Here is a 20038-nt window from a genome sequence, read left to right on the forward strand (position 1 = left end):
TATGACTTTCTGTGTAGATGTTTACTTAAAAAAAGTACTTTGTGTTTTTTCTTACTTTGTACTTTTTTTATTACCTGAAGAGAACCACTGAGTCATTAAGAGAACCAACCACCAAATCTGGATAATGGTTCTCATCGATATCCAGCCCCCCTGAGAAGGAGTATCCAAAACGTGTCACATCAAAGTCATGGCCATCCAGAACCTGATGTGATATAGATTACATTTATAATATCCTCACTGCTTGCATTTGCTTACATGCAAATTTATTAGGTTTCCTTCTGAAACTGACCTGAGCAGGTTTAGTTTCAATTCCAGCATCGGAGCCTCTGTAGATAAAAACCTTCCCATCTCCATCAAATGGAGCTCCCACAGCAATATCTGCAAATATCAGACAAACTTATTTTCACCTCTTTTGGTTCCCCAAGCACAACTAATGAGCACCTTTCAACCTGTTAATGCCAACACCAGTCTGAAGTAACACCAACAGCACATCTCATTTTGAAAATTCAGAAACCGCAGTCTCAAAATCTTACAATTCAAACACAACCTTTTTGTTATTAATACATGAAGTTTCTGACTAAGATTCATGATTTACCCATAAGCTCTGTAAACAAAAATCAGTGTTGCTCACACCTCCATATCCGTCCTGATCCAGATCTCCGATGCTACCGACTGTCATCCCAAACATGGAGTCGTATGTTCCAGTTGAGGCGGATCGGTCTGGCCTGATCATCCCAGTGACCAAGCGGGTTTAGATAAACATAAACAGCTCCACCAATCTCTGCTTTGCGGTCAAAAAAGTTGGGAGCTCCAACAATCACATCTGTCCATCTAGAAACAGAAATAGATGAAATTTCACATATTTAAATCATATTTAGAGCTTGAAGGTTTATAGACCACTCTCCTCATCTTTGAACAAATTTGATTTATGTGGTTAAATCTCAGAAAGCAGACTTTCTTGATGCTCATTTTGAAGAATGCTTTTGTATTTTTTTGTTATTTATTTCTTTTTAATATTAAAAGAACTATTAAACACACAAACTCGCATACACAAACCCTACAGGAAACTTCCCTCTATATGAACATTTCGGCTACTTCTTAGCAGGTCGACAATAGTTAATCTGACCTCTTCCTCAATTTGTCCCTGAGTCAAATCTCATCTGCTGCTGTAGTGACAATAGCAAATGTATTAGCCGTTTGCTTTTTAGCTGTTTTTTCTATAGCAGCCTTTCAGCTTTTCCCCTTTGTCCATTTCCACAAAGAGCATTGAATTTGATAGATTATTCTTGGTTCATTGGATTTCCCCAACATCTTCCAAGAAAATCAACCAATACGGACAAAAAATATTTTTATTATGTTTATTTGATTCAAATATAACCCGTATTATTTGGCCCCGTACTGGCCAAAAAATGTGCGGCGACCCCTCGTGGGAACTGACAGTAAGCCAGATGGCCACCAGGTCTCTCATAAAATTTCACAATGAATTATGAATTAGCTTTTCCTCACCCATCCTTGTTAAGATCTGTGGCGGCCACTGAATATCCAAACGAGGAAGCCAGCTCCTCCCCCCAGAAGATGTGCTGTGGCACCAGTCGGTGCACGTTGTCCTTCCTCAGCAGCACCACAGCCCCTGTGTGATTGGCACGTGGTGCGCCGGCCACAAAGGTCAGCTCCTTGAGATTCATTATACCCTTAGCTGAGTCTACAGAAAACCCTGGTGTAAGAGGAGAAAAAAGCATAAGAAGAGGAAAAGGGGGTTGGGGAGTAACGGATTTAGGGTTCAGACATTAGTATTGGCTGTGAGGTTTAGTGGCAGCTCTTCAGTATGTGCAATGATCTACTTGTCTACTTACTAATGAAATGTGTAGCTTAAGTGACTATTGATTTTATGACAGAGTCATGATGTGTGTAAATGCTGTGGGTTGTGTTTGTGTCTAACGGTAAAAGCAAACGGGCTAATTGTGACAGTAACAGAAAGAGATGTTTGGTTTTGGTCTGATGAGACTGATGACGCTGCAGCGCATGCGTCTGGCGGGGTCAGTGTGTAAATAAAGTGGAAGCACATTAACCAGATTTATGATCAAATGCATCTGTTCCGTCTTTATGTGTGCTCTCTGCAACCTGATGTGTGCAGGAATGTGAAAACACACTTGAATGTTAATCACATGATCCAAAGGAGTAGCAAGTGTGTATTTACTTCATAAAATATTGTGTTAGCATTTTCTTATCAAGATGTAAAACAAATTACAAATCACTTTAAGTCTTTTATACAAATACATACATTTTTCAGTGTAAAAAGCAGGCGGAGGGTTCATATGGAGGGGTTAATCCATGACAACACAAAGGACATTTGTTAGCTCTGAGTAAACATGCAAAAGAAGACAAAGAAGGACACAAAACGAGAGCAGCTCCAGGGTGGCAGGTGTGGAATTTAACATTGCAGCTCCTCTAAAACCAATAAATGGAGGCTGGGTGTTACTTTTTCTGCACATGGTGACTTTGCTACCAGCAAGCTTAAGCAAAACTAACTGTGGAGCAGAAGCAGAAAAATTGTTTACCACTTTGGTAACTCTTCTGAACTGTATGGAATTTATAGTTTCACCACAGAATAATAAAATGTCTAATATTTTTGATTATATATATTGTAACTACATAATTGTTGCTTTTAATCAGATTCTATGCAAAAATCACACATACTTTTTTTTTAATTCCAATTTTAAGAAAAAAAATCATTTTATTTGTTTAATCTTCCTGTAATTAATGGTATTTATTGGTAGAAAAAAAACAAACAAATGAAGTGATCTGAAATAATTTGGCCTTAAATCGTAAACTAAGTCATCTGCATAAAATTGGCAATAATTGCAAATACCCAAAGTGATAATATTTCAAACCAGGCTAGTATTAAAACTGTATTATAAAACTGCTTTTTGTGCTTTTATACATTCTGTGGTGACATTTGGTTTGGCCTTGAGGCATTTACTAAGGATGCCTGGCATTATTCAGAAAAACACACCAATTTGAAAGGATAATTTGCACTGTTAATCAGCTGTGACCACATTGTGACAAAATGCATAAATCCTGTGATACTTAAGAGCAATGACTTGAAATGTTAGCAAGCATGCATAGGTGTGTCATGTCATCTGGTTGCAGGATAAATGGAAGCATGTGAGTGATAAACGAGGGCTAAAAGGTCAGGAGGGAATTAGTGTTGTCAAGGAGACAGCTCAACTTTGCGAGGGTATTCAGGCTCAGATGAATGTGAATAGAGAGAGATTTATAGTGGATCCACACAGTCAAGAATAATAACTGAAAATCGACAATAAATATAAACTGGTCTGGTTTAGCAGACGCTGGCTCTTTGACAACAGACAGTTTTAATATGCCTGATAAAGACGTCCTTCCAAATGTTGTTTCTGAAGCTTAACGGAAGCCACTGAATCTCTAATGCCTAGAGATTTCATGTACTGTAGCTCCACCATAAGATTAATATATTTTCTTGAAATGTACTAAGATTGGCTAACCAATAAATAAACGCCTTTTGAATAAAAAATGTTGTAATATTTATGTACATTCTCTTTTTCGATCTACAAGCCACCCAGTACCAAAACGTGTTTTCTTATCTGGTCAGACGTCCTCAAGATCCTGCAAAATATGGTAACGTTTTATGAAATAAAACAGTCGATATTATACCCACTGAACTTTTCAACATTTTTTCCACTTTACAAATAGAAACTTTTATGAATTTTTGTTTAATTTATTTTATATGACAGACTACTAAGTTGTGCACAAATGTGAAATGGAAGAAAAACATTTTCTTTTTTCGATGAGATGTGCACAATGAGATATTTAAAGCTGAGATAAATAAAGTCTAATCTTGCTTCTCCAAAACTGTATCCTTGAGTTGTCTGTGGTGTTTCTTTGTTTCTGTGCAGTTTTTTTTTCACCTTTTCTTCCGCAAACTGTTGAGGCTTTCACAAATCAGTTGGATTAATCCTGAGATTAAATTACACCCAATCTGAGTCTATTGATTAGATGACTTCAGACATAGGTTCAATTGATAATATCCTGGGTAATGAGAGTAAATGGGTCTTAAAACAAATGGACAACAAAACAAAAAAGAAAAACATATTGTCTTTTTTATGCACTTCTTTGTTTTGGTCTATCACATAAAATACAAAAAAACAAAAAACTACATTTAAGTTTTTTCAATTTTCTGAAAAATACTCTTTGCAAAAACAGCATAACTATTGTTACACTATCTATGTTAGAGTTTAGTTAGAAACACATCTGTGCAACAATGCTTCTGGGGTTGTTAGTTAAATTCTAACACAGTTTTGTTAAGTGAAACTCCAACAATCAACAGAAAACCCACCACCAAGATGCTCTGGAAAGTTTCACCAAAGCAAACACTGACAAATGGTCTAAATACACTAATGACGTTGGACAAAACAGACAAACACCCTCGTGCTACTAAACACAGAGAGACAACCATCTTCTTGGCTCAAAGACAGAAAGTTGGGAATTCTGACTGAAATTAATCTAAAAAATATCAAATTAAGTCAAATTAAGTTAATCAGAGTTCAGAGAAAAAGAAAGCTTTAGATGGCTTTCTCTTATTATGGTACAAAGACTACAGAGTAAAAATCTACATCTGAGGACAAGTGATAAAGACAAAGACAGAGACAGAACACAGACTACATCAACTAAGAGTCCAACTGGATCCAAACAACACTCCACGCCTACAAACCTAAGTAGCTATTATGAGCTACGTCCTCAAACGATGTGGAAGGCTCCAGAGTTTTGTACAGCAGTGTATCTTCAACGGCGCTAGCCATGAACAAGAGCCCTATGTGGCCCAGAAATGGGAGAAGAAAGACAGAAGAACAAGTGTGGGAGGGGAGTGATGGGGTGGTGAAATGATGAGGGAGGAAAAAGAGGAGAAGAGGGAGTGCAGGTGAGACAAGCTGTGATTGACTGATGCTTTGTTTTTGTGGCGCAGCAGCACTTTCGTCTGCAGAACCATGGAGTTCATGTTGGAAAGGATGACGTTTCGGGCTCAGACTGCATCCCACAAACAAAAAATGTGACAAATTTTCTCCCTTCCTGCTTTTCAAAGAGGGTGGCACATGGAATGAGTTCAGCACCATCGCACTGAAGCTGGACCATACAATGTTTTCTCTTGTTTCTGTAAGAAAACCAGTAATCACTGGCATCAAAAGAATTCATCTCAGGCCACTGTCAGCTGCAGGCGTTTTTAACATGTCCACCCACTGTGAGAAAGGACTTACACAAAGATATTGAGTCATATTTTGGGTTTTATGAGTCACGGGCTCAGCCAGAAATAATCCTCAGGGAATGGGAGTGACACTAAAACAAGTTTACCCTCTTCCAGTCAGGGGCGGTTGAGGTCTTGCTACTGTTCCTGTGTTTAGTCAGATTACAGTCTGAGCCTGGACGTCAGCCTCCCACGGCCCTCTCTTTCTCTCCTGTGCTCGGGCAGCAGTGAGCATAGAGGGCGAATCCTACCCAGGTAACTGTGGTAGGGCAAGGGGATGAGCAGCGCATTGAGCTCATTGTAATCTGCCACCTCGTACGGGCCGTTGTCATAGAAACCGAGTTCAAGAACGGTCTGGTTCAGGAGTTCGACTCGCAGTTCACCTGGAAAGGAAGCAGGTGAAGGCACAGCAGGACAACAAGAAAACATTTTCTACAGTGATGATAAAGCAGAAAGCACAACACATTTCAATTTCAGTTTTTTTTCTCGCATGTTTTAGGAATGTACTTTTCAATTACTTTTCTACCACAGCTTCATTTTTGTTTAATAAATTATGACATGATGCAATATTGATGCACCAGTCACTGACTTTTTACTCAAACTGGTAGAATTTCAGACAATTTTTTTGTCATATTTGGGTGAAGCCAATTAACCTCAACAAAAACGTCATTATCTTATATTATGATTTTATGCTTTGAGCTTGTATAGGGTAACATTATAAACTTTCCAAATGTTTGCACCCTGTTGCTCTTGAATCAAGCGTAATAAATACACAGTGACAGAGAGCTAATTGTTAGCTTTTCTACTATACCTAATAATTATAAAATCATATTTTAGTGAGGAACTGAGAAAAAAAAGCACTTATTTTGAACATCCGATGTATTTTACTTTTTTTGTTGAAAGTATCAGTTTCAGCTGGCTGAACACTAACATCTTTTTCTATGCCAATTATCAGTAAAAAAAAAAAAAAAGGATGAAACGTACAGTCAAATTTGAAATGTGAGCATTGGAAAGGTTAATATTTACAAGTATTTCTTATTATTATTATTTTCAGTTCTAGCTTATTCATCTTCTGCAAACAAATGTTTAACTTTTTAGCAAAGAATGTGCTCCTGACATGTTTCTGGATACAAATTTGATGTTTGTTTTGTAAAGTAAATTGGGTTAAATTTGTTGTGAATTTGCATCACAAAAATAAACTAAGTTGAGCTCAGTTGAATTTATATGTGAAAATGCATAGAGGAGTTGCAATAAGAAAACACTGTTATATTTTTACCTCTGACTAAAACTAATCCATTAAGTAATAATTGCATTAGATAAATCAAAGAGCTTAATTTGATTTAGTATCTGTCACTGTTTGTGTTCAATCAGTAGATTGGCCTATAATCATGAGCTCTGTCCTGCAGTCAGTAATATATTAATAATAATTCCATTGACTGCCTTTCTTTCTTAGATTACAATAAAGATTTTTCTCCACTTCTCACACTTTCTGAATGTTGCAATAATGCTTTTTTAAACTTTGATGTTTTGTAAAATCTGAAATATATATTAATGCTGAATTGTTACCTTTCCAGTTGTAGGTTCCTGGAGCTCCAAACAGAATAAAGTTTCTGTCTGGAGTGAAACTGACAGACAGGCCCTGCTGACAGAAGCCAAACTGCTCGTGGCCCCTGCGGTCGACCCTCACAGAACTTCCACTCCCCTCCATCCAAGTCGTCCCGCCTCGTCAGGTCATCGCTCAGGACGTAGCAGCGTCCGATGGGATCCCGAGTTTCCGAAGGTTGCGTGACTCGTTGTCTTAGCTCATACAGGTGAGCACAGGTCTTGTGAGAAACAGAATTTATGACATTTATTCCTTCAGCCTGGCTCAGATAAAATATGCTTTTGCCCAATTACAAGACACCGTTCTGCACTGATGGATGTTTAGAATAATACTTACCACCACCTTGCCTCCAATTCCTTGACTTTTTACCGAAACTCCCAACCACTGATTGTCTTTGCTTTCTCTGTCAAAATTTACTGTGTAAAAACAGAAAATGAAGCATCAGTGTCAATGTTGATGATGATAATGAACAGAATGCTAAAGCTGCAGAATATATACTGATACTGAAGAAGAATGAGGAAAACATGCAGTACTCTTAACTGATGTAATCATTGCAATATTAAATGAAACTATCACAACCTTTCCCTATGGAACTTTGGCCCATTTTTTCTTAATGTAAGGACCTTCTAAAAGACTATGCAAATGAAACAAACAGAGAAATATCAGTGGTAATTGCAGGGCATTGTAGTGTATATTTCCTATATGATCAGTGAAAGGAACAAAAAATAATAAAACAATAACAGAAATGCCGCAATGTATTTATTGCACCCAAAGACTGCATATGATTACTGCAGCTCTGCTTTTTAGACCTTTTTCTGTGGAGGACATGTTGAGTCATCGTGTTTATTGTTTCTGAAGCACTCTAGCTTTCAAGAAACCATCCCAACTCAATAAATGGATTAAAAGCATTAGGACAGTCACATTTGACGACTGTCGAGAAAGAAATGTTTTCACATGTAACTACAATCTCAAAGTTTGACTTTTTCTTGATATTACAAATGATAGAACACAGAACACATTTAGTTAAAAATGTTATATAAAAAAACACAAACAGCAATTAAGCTGCTTGTAGATCACCTAGTTAATTACTGGTTGAATTTTCCAAGCTGAGCACAAACTCACCTTCTCCATCAATATTAACCCTCTCACAGTCGTACTCCTCCGGCGTGATCGGACAACGGAAAAGGGCTCCAGGCCGACTTCCCGTCAGTGGACCCCGCCCTGCTGCCTGTGGCGCTCCCACCAAGATCCTAACAAAAAAAAAGAAGAATTTTACCATTTTTGATGGCATTTTCTTCAACAAACAAGGTAATGTATATTCAAAACCACAGATTTTTAAGGCTATTTCTAAAGTCTTCTGGAGCTCAAGTGAAACTGTCAAAATTCAGTACAGCATACCATAAAGTCTTGATTAGTTCTGTGAGTTTTTGGTGCACTTTTCACGATTACGATTATGGCACAAGTTTTATTTCTAGTGAGGGGTGGCTGATATTTTGGGGCTAGTGTCCTTGTACTCTGCCATATTAGGAACGGCTGATTCGGGCAAGGATGCTATTTAAAAACCCAGCGTTGTGCTTCATTTCCCTACAACACCATCAGCCACAGCATATGCATGGAAGTGAGGACAGAAAAAGATGACAGAGACAAGGAGCTGAACATGCAGGGATAACAGATAATCTAAAGTTTAGTCAAGCAATCTTGTTCAATTAAAGAAATAGATATTTAAGTATGAAAAACGCTTTTTCTGGTACGCATCAACTTATCAGGAAAGGTGGGTGATGTTCATCAAAATACATCCTTCAATTTGTTTATACAATCTTTTCAGGGCATTTTTGTTACAATCATCATACAGTTCCAAAGATTACGGTAACTGTATTACTGCAAATCTCCCAGCTTCCAGTTACAGTAAAGTTAAGTGTTTGTCTGATTTGTATAGTTTTAATAGCCAAAGCCAGTTAAACACATCGTTCATCTAAGATTCACCTAAAAAGATGATCATTTGTTTAGACCAAACCATTTTCTCATGGTGATTTAGGATATTTAGATTCTCTGATTTAATTACTTATTGCTGTAATTTATCACCTGACGGTTCTTTGTGCTTTATATAAAACAGGTCCTCAAGAAGTGAAAATTCATAGACATGAGTATCACCTAAAGTGCAGCTTAACTCTATTTTGTGCTACTTGATAAAGAATCCTGTTGAGATTTAACTGTGCTCATCTCTGTAAAAAATCCTAAATTTGAATAAAATAACCAGTATCAAGCACAATAGATCTGACATAAGCCTAGCAAGAATGCTACAATTCATCAGTGGTAAACCTGCAGTAGTGATAGGGTTAATGTCATGTAAATGCACATTTTTATTTTTAAAAAGGGGGAACGAAGGCAGTAAAAACGTGATAAGATCCAGTTTAACATTCCAGTAGGCTCTGTTCTAAGTCTGTGAGTAAAGATGATAGATATCTCTCTTTGCTCATTCATGAGCAGATGCAGGTGTTGGGGTGTCATTCTGGGAGGTCGAGTAATCCGCTATACCACCCCTATACAGAAGGAGACGTGGAGAGCTGTTGTTTCCTAAACTAATCTGTGATCAGCAAAAGGGGTTTTAAAGCCACAGTGACCGAATAGTAACCACACAACACCATTGGATCTTTGGAAAATTAATAATATTCATCATTCTTGAAACAAAATCAGCAAAGTATCTCTGTTAAGCAGCACTCTAAGCATAAAGGACTCGGTCCAATTATGCAGTACACTTTCGGCAAAGAAAGCAGGTCTATTTAAAGCTAAAGGAAAGCTCATTTCAAACAAATCAAGCAGGTGTCACACAAGAACATTTATAGAGAAGGAATGTAAGCAAACCAAAACGTTGAAGGTAGGCTTTAATATTACTGGTACTGAGTTTCTTAGAGTACTAAAATCTGTTCTGCTCTTATTTATAGCAGTAAGGTACATTGGGTTGGGATTTTAGAAGCATTTAATGTAAACAGAGATACTGAAATAAAGTAAAGTGGTTGCAGCTCAGCACACAGACATGTACACCTGTCCTGAAGCATCAAGGGTGAGTAATACTTTCATCTATTTGCCCTTCTGCCAAGTCTGTGCAGACTCATTGTTTAATGCTGACTCAGACCATCCCATCTTAATCCCCATTACTGAACTCAATTTTCAGTAAATCCACATTTGAGATGGTCTGCATGGTGAGTGTGTGTGGTGTGTATCATCGTCAGGCTATGTTGGTTTTGCTGCAGTCTGGCTCTGCAGATATACGGGTGTTTAAAATTATGGCGACTGCTTAAAGAAATACCCTTATGAGCCCAGTGGTGCCACCAGCGTCGGTACCAGCATCTGTATGAGTGTGTTCCAGGATGAGGACATAGATTAGATTGAGCAAACAGGGGATCCAGGTCTCAAATCTTTGGTCAGAATAATGTTTTACTGGAATTTCTATATAACATAAAGGCATTTTAACCATATTATTTTCACTTTATTCAGAATGTGCCTTTGAGCAATGTATGGCTAACCTGCTTTTCTTATGTATAATATAAGCAAGGTTAAGTGAAGTGTGACAACATTCCGATGTAGGTCGAGACTTCCAGGATGCACCAAATGCAGCTAGCTCCTAAAGAGACTGTTAATCTTACTGTTTGAATGTACTGATCAAGATTTCAGTGTAAGAAAGAAATGTTGCTTTTGTGTTGATTAAAACACTGCTATTGAAACCTGCACAGCTTTTTGCTTTACTCTCTGGTCTCTACTTTGACCCCTGCTCCATCTCTACAGTAGTCTACTTTGTTTTCATAGTTGATAGCCACAAAAACAACACGGGCATCCATTACGCTGCATTCATCACACAGATGTGTTCACTAAGGGGAGCATGTGCAGTGACCCCAACACTTTCTCCTGAGCGTCCTGATGACCCCTCCCCCACCAAGCCTCTTTTTATCCCCCTTAACACACACATGCACGCACCCCCGCATACAAACCCTTATACATCTTCACACCAACACTTGATATCACCCACAAAGCATATATTTAGGAACATATTCAATTTCTACAGACAAGAAGGAGAAAACATTAGGTCACTTGACACATTTTAATAAATTGTTACTGAAAACAGAGGTTGTGTGTCTGCCAGATTACATCGTCATTTAAGGGATAAAAATGTCTCAACTCTTTGAGTTTCCGTCTATAAAATCTGTCTCATATGATCAAACCTCAAACAACCCTTAAGCTAACCAAACAGCACTGTCTTCTCTTTGTTACCAAGACATTTTGCTGAAGTAACGGGCCATTAACAGCTGAAACATTTAAATCAAGACACACAATAAAGACACTCAAGCATCTGCAAGAAGTTATTTCACATTCTTAGAAGAACTCAAAGTTCTTTTGTTAGTTTATGAAAAATGACTGAGATTTAACTTCAAACCAGAAAAAAAACAAAGGAAATCTGGATTTGAGCCAAACAATATGTTTATTCTTTAATGACCAAGAGGATTCTTCAGTGTTGTGGTTTTAGTGTAGGTATTTCTCAGGAAACCCAGCCCTTTGTTGGAATGTTGCAGCTGTGAGTTTTAACTCGATAATGAATTCCCTAAAAGCCAAATCAAACCCATCCTCAACACTTCTAAAAGTTAGTTTCTTGATTCTTCCTCTTAATGTGTGCTCAGATCATTTACCATCTGTCAATCCCACAGTAGTGTGAATCTGCTCCTCTCTATACACTGTCCCTAAGAAATCCCCAAGGTGCCAAGAGGTACTTTAGACCTTCTGTCGTCATCCTGAGAAAAAGACTATGACCTCTGACCTGGATACACACACACATACATGCAGTAGAAAACATTTGCAAGCATGACGATTGTGAGCTTACAGGTACTGTACACATGGATCCAATATTTATAACATGCACTCATCTGACAAGGACTGTCAGAATTACCAAAGATACAAGAAAAATGTGCTGCATATCAAATCATTGATTATCTTAAAGTAACTTTTTTTTGTGCTGCATCCAACATGATTTAGTTTCAGGCTTATCAATTCTACAGAAATAGCAGCATGATTTGTTACTAAAAAGTTGTAATGTTTTAGGGATAAAAGTAGAATTCTAGGCTCTATTTTTCAAAAACCATTTGACATAATAAACCATAAAATTCTCGAGAACATTTTTTTTAAGTCCAGTTTTTCTCAGAAGGTGGACTTAAAAGCTGTTCCACTTCTCCTTAATCTATAGATTAGCTCTCAAAAGTGTTTACATTCATATTAGAATACCAAGTTTTTCAACATTAACATTGTATAGATTGGCATTCAGAACTTTGTCTTTGAAATTATTTAGTATCATCACTGTTGCATTTGAAGGAACCGTATTCTCCTGAGTTCAGAAAATTAGGAATGTTTTTCTAATCTGCAGGGTCTGTGCTGGTTCTCCTCTTCTGGAGGTTCTTGTGTGCTTTAAGAAGGAGGGTGCTATTAAGAGGAGCAGCCAGAGGAGATATTACAATGAATAAAATTAGCTGTCTTTATAGCTTCTTCAACCATGTGTTTCCTGTGCATGTTAAAATGTAATGGGTTTTTAATCTTTTGATCATATTGTTTATTGTTTTAATTTCCTTTCTGGGTACCAGTTGAAACCAGACATGGGAGCTACAGCCAAAAACTAATGGGTCTTTTTTTAATAACTACATTTAATAAAAAAGATATGTCTATTCTATATAATGTACTGTTCAACAATGTGGACTAGAATAAAACCCTCTTTCAGAAAATCCAAATTTCCACACCTAACACCAAGTCTTCGTTTTACATCTCCTGATGGGAAAACAACAGCTGATAATTTGGATGACCAAACCTTGTATCATCACGTTTAACACCTCCGATGTCTCCCACTCCAGAGAGAGCAGATAATGGTTGGCAAAACATAAAAAGTGCAAGCGAGAGACAGAAACAGCTGCCTGTCTGGGTACAAAATCCTCTGGGACATTACGCTTCACTGCCCGTGGATGTGACTCAACTTCCTGCCAAAATGATTAGTTTGTGGTTATCCCAAAAGCTGCAATATCTCAATCTAACAAAGGTTTTACACTACTACTGGAAAAGTTGAAAAAGTGAATGAAAACAATGTTCCTCCTATAAAAGTAATTGGTAATTGTGTATGTGATGCATATTAATCTTTAACAGCCCCCAAGATCCCCACCTGCTCCACTGATCAATAAATGAAGATCCATTTTCAGGCATAAGATAAAGAGGGCCTCCCCAATGTTGTTCTTTTGTCGCTGTTCCTATCCACTTATCCATGTATTGATTGGTTTATGTGTATCTGGTGTCTTAAATTTACTCTTTGTTTTAAGAGTCCTCTCTCTTGGTTCAGCATTTATCACTGAACCAAGGATTTGTTCAGTGGATTTATCACCTATCCTGCAAAACTTCTCTGAAGGAAATAAACAGTATAACTCCAGCACCGTGTTAAAACAGCTGTGGAAATTATTTCGACAATGATCTACTTACGAAAGCTTTGCTTCAAATCAGTTTTGCGGTAAGTTTTGCATTTTATTTACTCTGTGTAACAATCCAAAAACATTCAGTGTAAGTTATCTGTCTTACTTGAAGCATGAATGTCTTGATTCAGTGTTAAATGCCCAACCAGCTGCAGTTCAAGGCACCTTTTAATGCCGGTGTCAAAGTCACTGACTGAACTTAACTGGTTGTGTGGGTGACTAACGAAATATACGCTGGGTATTTGTAAATGTCAGATAAAAATGCTGAACTGATATAGTTTATGCTAAAATTTGTCTGCTAAAGGAATAATTTCTTCCATTATATTTTTTATTAATTTGCAGAAAAAATCTTGAGAGACTTACTAACTAACTTCCCCTCTTTGGTCCTCAAAGACTGAAAACTTTCAAAGGTGCTTTTGAAGCAAATCATAACATAAAGTCATTAACCCCACTTGTTATATATGTGTATGGTTTTTACATCTTCAGCTGTCTCATAGTGTATTTTTAGAATTTGCTGAAAGCCTTGAGATGTTAGAATGAAAGCATAGTCAATTGTTCCAATTATTTACATATTTAAAATATTCTCATAAAATGATTGATTGGTTTCAAGGATGACTCCAAACATAAAACCTCCACCTCCCTTGTAATTTCCGTTCCTATTGGGCTTTTTCTTGACGTCTTTCATTTTATCAGATCCCAGTCGAGCTGCCATCGGCTGATTGATTAAACTGCGTCAGTATGAGTTTCAACCCAAACGCCTCCATGCACAAACAAGTATAGACACACTTATTTAATCTGAAGAGAACCCTGCAGTGATTTATTCATCCCTGCCACCCCTCCTAACCCCCTATTTTTATCAGACACTGGACACCTCCCCCACAGATCGCATCATATTCAGAAGAAAAATACAAGACACCGTGGAAGCTAAGCTGGAATCAAACCTCAACAATCATAATTAACTGAGATAATGTACAAAGAAAACATTTTAATGTAAACTCAGAACATAAACTGCTTCTGAATAACATAATCAGCTTCGGTTCTTTGAACACAGTTCAAATTGTGCATTTTATCTGCCTCTCCAGTTAAGTTGTATGCTTCCCCCTGACTCTGCAGATTGTCTGGGTGCTTTCAGTGAGCATGTGGTCGGCAAAGCAATATTCTTGAAAGCCCTGATCCAGGCAGCCCAGCTTCCCACTGAGCTTTTGTCCACGCCCGGGCAGCACTGTGGAGGAATGGAAGAATGCTAAATAGACAGAGAATAAGTGGGAGGCAGAAAGGACATTAGGGGTGTGTGAGAGAATGTAGATACTTCTCTCTTCCTGATCTCCACTAAATTTAAGCGGCACAACAGCTCATACACTCTACAGGACAGATGCTGTGAGACCAACTGAGAAAGAGAATAAAAAAGCACAAAAATTATGAATTGAAATAATGGAGGAGTGAAATAAGGGTATGGGTTAGTCTGAACTCCTAAACCGGGGATGAAAAGTAGCTTCAGTCATCCTATTCTAATGTAAATTAGCATACTAAAATTCACTATTGTACTGTGACTGTGTGAGGCAGGTTCACTGGGGCCATTTGTATACATTTATGTGTTTTGTTCAACAGAAAATAAACAACACTAAATCTTTTTTCATTCATGACCAATGACAATAATTACTGTCAGCCATTGTGATATTGAAACAAAATTTAAACTCTATTTCTGGGGAAAAGAAAAACCCAGAGAAAACAGAAAATAAGGAAAATATGTGCTTGGTTATTGCTCTAAAATGTTTATTGTACAATATTGTAAAACTGAAACTGCTAAACCAGGTTCTCCCTTTTGCTGTTTATAAACTCAGAGTATTGTGTGTATGTATGGAGTGTGTCAGGTTTGGTCCTCCATAGTATTGTAAGGTAAAAATTGTTCAAAACCGTCAATAACGGGGAGGTAGAAAAACGTAGACGCAGTCCCTTTTCAGATATCTAGGAAAATCTACTTGCTGGGCATTGCACTTCAGAGTAAATGGTAAAGATGGGGCGATGGTGGGTAATTTCACTTTTCAATCCAATCAGCAAATTTGTTTTGTATCCATGTGAAAAGTGGATTATTTTTTAAAGGAGATCTATAATTCAAAATTCCCAATTTCATGTTTTTGTACTTCCATTTGGGTTTCCAGTGCTTCTCAAAACAGCCCAACTGCTTAAAAGAACACCAAGCTGTTTTTCGCTGGTTTTTAAATTATGAAGATAAAAGGCCATGAAAATGCCCAGACTCCCTATATAATTTATTGTAGTTGTACACTACTATTCTCTTATAACTCATTTTCTTAGGTTAAAATGAAGCTTGTGACCCCAAAATAACCTAGAGTTATCATCTTTCTAACCAAAATACCTCTACCTATGTGAGAATTAGTCTCCAGGAAAAATACTGGAATGCTTGTGCCATGCAGGAAGCAATAACATCACAGAGGGAGAACATTGAGTCAAAACATAACTAGCAATTTTCCCTCCATATGACCAACTCTCTTCAAAACTTAAGATAATACCAGAATGTCACACTATTATTTTTGCTTGTCAAATTCTTGACATTAGCACACCTGAACAGTTTGCACTGAAGACAGGAGAATCATCACTGAACATTTGTCATAAATAGCTTGTGGAATACCAGCAATGTTTTAAAATCAATGGACCCATACAGAGTTCCCTCCCACGACTCACGTAGTTACACAATGCCAGATTCATTTATGAAAGCTCACATATCTGCAGGAAATGAACTGATGACCAGATAGACTGATGACTGATGATTCATGAGAGACCAGAGGCGGCTTTCAGACAAATTTCTTTTTGCTCCTTATAAACTGCTTACATTGGCTAAAGTGGAGATTTGTGATATGCATACAATACTGTGACTAAGACAAATTTAACAGGAAGTGTTCTGTGTTTTCTTTTCTAAGTAGAAGTTTATTGAAGTTACATAAGAAAGACTTCAGTTTTACTTCTTTTGTTATTATTGAGGTGATGTTGGTAGGTACTTTTAGCTGTTTGATTGCAGAGGCTTTCACCAAGCATTACTTTTTTCTCTATAGTGCAAAAATATGGATGTCTCGTACATGTTTAGTTAACTGGCATCTTTATATTGACCTTCTTATCTTTTTTAAGTGACTTCACTTTCCGTCTTTAGAAGAAAACTGGGATTCAAGTTTATCCAGCGATCTTATTCTTAAGGTTGTTAATGAAGCCTGAGGTTTAATGAGAGGATTAGTTCAGCCTCAGAAATTCTTGTTTCAGATTTGTACTCAGCCGGTGACACCAAACTCCAGACAACATGTCTATGTCCACATTGGCTGCACGAGACCATCCTGGGAGTGAGACCGAGTGTCCATGCCAGCAAAAGCACCAAAGCAAGTCCACATGTAAACATGAACCTCTCTGCAACCGGAGATCTTTCTGCTGTCCCATTTGAAAGTAATGCAGCACAGTCCATTTTAAGCGCACTGAATCAACTAGCCACAGGTTGAAATAAATCAAAATCTTACAATTCTGGTCAAGAACTATTGAAAAGCTGTTCAGAGAAAGAAAACTTGCTGCACATTGAAAAGGGAGATATTAAGATCAGAGCAGAGATGTCTGTCAGTACCAGTTACACATCTTTCAACAAGAAACAATAATAGATGACTTGTGTGGTTTCAGCAAAGCAGAACTGCTAGCGTAACGCCTGTGTTAAAGGTTTATGATGAAAAATAAACTTTATTTTACTCTGAAGATTTTTTTTTCACAAAACTGTTTTTGTAAATGACTGACAGCTTCATGACTTATGCTTTTTTATTTGCAATATATTGTAGAAGGATGAATGCTCATATAAATATTAATCTCTATTCATCTGAGTGCAGCTTCCTAAATGCAATATAACATTTGTGAATTCACATCTTGCTCAGCAGCAAACAAAAAATAAACAACAACAACAACACTTCCTAGTGTAATTATCAAATGTCATTTAAACCCTTCTTTACAAGGGCTTAATTGAACTTTTTTGTTCATATGTTGCTCTAGAGATAAAATTTGCTGCAGCAATTTAGAAACAATGTAGGTGAAGGGGAAAAACGTCAGGATCTTCTCTGCCCTCAACCATTAGAGAACTATAAGCAGAAGCTCTCCTCATGTCATTATAAATAGCCAACAAGCACATAACTCAAATACCCTCTCCTCTTATCTTCACTCTGCCATTAACAGCAGAAGCCCTTCAGATTTAAGGACTCTGTATCACAACAACCAAAATAGCAAATGTTAAAATGTTTGTAGGTTTACTACACCAGATAGAGGTTCTCTGGGGCGGCATACAGTTGTTTCATCGAGACGTGTGTCTGGGAAAAATCTATTTACACTAAATATGAGCTCATTGTGTTACATGGGGTCTTACTTGCCTTGACCTGTGCTGCCATACTAAAGCCAACTAAGGAGATACAGCACAGTCCCTTGAGCCAATAAGAACTCACATTTCTCACCCACATTCAATCTAATCTTCATCTCTTACATCATATAAACTCCACTGAAGTGAGGTAGCTCAGCACTTACTCATCACAAGTTGTGTGATCAAGTTATGAGTAACAGAGCATCGAAGCACCAATATCAGATTCACTATTGAATCAGGTGACATGAAACACACAATGAAGTAGGAACAGCATGGCCACAGGCTGAAGTAACCCTGACAGTCCTGATAGAAAAAAAATGACTCACCAGCATTTAATTACAGCAAGTTTCAAACGGATTGCTTCAAGCAAAACTGATAACGAGAATGGTATGAAAAGAAAACGGCACTGAACACAAAGCGAGCTCTAAAAGAAAGTTTCATGGAAATGTATTTTAGCAGGAATTGCTATGTTCATTGCTTGCTAAATGAATAATGTGTCTCATGAGGTTTCATTTTATGAAGATGAGATAATGATATATTAACCATGATTTTGTTGTTATTAATGTTGATGAAATATTCTAGATTTGTCTTTACTATTTAGAAGAGCAATTGTTTCAGCTTGAGTTCAGGCATATCACCACATATAGTGCAGGGAAAAAATATTTCCACCACAAATTAAATACAAAAAAAAACCTTTTCCAATAATGAGAAAACAGCTATCCAAACCGATCTAACTCTGTGAAAAAAGGAATTGCCCCAAAACCTAAACGCTGTTATGAAATATAGCAAGTTGTACATCCTGAAGCAGCAAGCAGGAGCATGTTTGGCTATTGGTTTGATTTCTTGCTCTGTTACTTTGACATCACACATATTAGGTTGCACACTTTCCAAAACAGTCCACAGACTATTTTCCCCAAAGTATTGTGGATCATCTATGTTCTTTTTTCTGGCAAATGTAACAGGGGTCTTTATGTTCTTTTGGGTCAGCAATGGTTTTTGGCTTGGAACCCTCTACAAGATGCCATTTCTGCCCACTCTCCTTACTGTGGTTGAATCATGAACACTAGGGTTACTTTTGGGTTCATCCTCCTGGACAAGTCATCGATCCATTCCAGGAGAAATTTTGGTTAGTTGGTCATTCAGTCCATCACAGAGAAATACAGGACAAACACCAAGCGCACACGCTCTCTTTCTGAAGATACTACCCTATATGGATGATGACATACGGACCTGTAACCACAAAGCCTGCTGCTCTCTAAGGCTGTAGACAGAAAACACATTGTTCTCTTGGCAAAAATATCTTTCTAACAGGAATTTGGCAATTAAATGTCTGGCTGCTTTTTGATAATGCCATATTTTTGTGAAGCACTTTCATAGAAAAGATAATCTACAGTGTCTGTAAAAAGTACTCATCACATGATTGTGTTACCCTTTTGTTGCTTTTACAAATCAATTTTGAGAAAGAAAATTTTGCTTTTTGACAAAAAAACTTACATAGAAACCTTTTAATGTCAAAGTGAGAACTGATTCCTACAAAATATTGACAGAATATTTTATGTTGTATGTTAAATAAAAACATGTAGCATAAAATACAAGATTGTATAAATATTTACCACCTTTAAATTGACTGAACTAATTCATCAGAGGTTCAGCTAATTGGTGCTAGTAGTACTGGTGCTTGAGAGTGCATCACCTGAGTGTGTCTCAGGTGATTGTAGCATAAAGAGTGGATTTACTGGTTAATCAGTATTCCTGGCTACCATTACACCATGAAGATAAATGAACACTAACAAGCAAATCAGAGAAAATGGTTATGAAAAGTCAAGGGATGGATAAAAAAAATGTCTAAAGGATCGAACATCTCCTGGAGGTCAGTTAAATACATAAAGACAAGGAAGGAATATGGCCCATGTGTAAATCTGCTTAGATCAGGCTGACTTCACAAACTGAGTCACCATGCAAGAAGAAACACTGTAAACACACAAAATCCTTACCAAGCATTTTTGGTCTAGTTTATAGTGCAAATATCTTAGTAGATTTGAAATAAGGACAAAACTAACGTAAAAGTACCTTTCTACCTAGATATAGAGCAGTGGTGCCCAAAGTTGGTCCTCGAGGGCCGACATCCTGCATGTTTTAGTTCACTCCCTGGTTTAATACACCTGGATCCAATGATGGCTCACTAGAAGGCCTAAGAAGAACAGCTGACATGCTGAAAAGGTTGTAACTACCACCAGGGAGAGAATTAAAACATGCAGGATTCCGACCCTCGAGGACCAACT

At 37.4% G+C, this 20038-nt stretch overlaps 1 protein-coding gene across 1 annotated transcript in view; it reads right to left on the minus strand.

Moving 5' to 3' along the window:
* The window catches only part of itga7 (integrin, alpha 7), a 32374-nt gene that overhangs the window by 9001 nt on the left and 3335 nt on the right, over positions 1–20038 (minus strand). Inside the window, 10 exon segments of the mRNA XM_032550656.1 lie at positions 75–202; positions 290–378; positions 634–703; positions 705–831; positions 1507–1714; positions 5527–5658; positions 6842–6951; positions 6953–7098; positions 7215–7294; positions 8001–8128. Coding sequence (XP_032406547.1) covers positions 75–202; positions 290–378; positions 634–703; positions 705–831; positions 1507–1714; positions 5527–5658; positions 6842–6951; positions 6953–7098; positions 7215–7294; positions 8001–8128 — 1218 coding nt within the window.

The sequence above is a fragment of the Xiphophorus hellerii genome, chromosome 20 (assembly GCF_003331165.1).
Source record: "Xiphophorus hellerii strain 12219 chromosome 20, Xiphophorus_hellerii-4.1, whole genome shotgun sequence".
Lineage (NCBI taxonomy): Eukaryota > Metazoa > Chordata > Actinopteri > Cyprinodontiformes > Poeciliidae > Xiphophorus > Xiphophorus hellerii.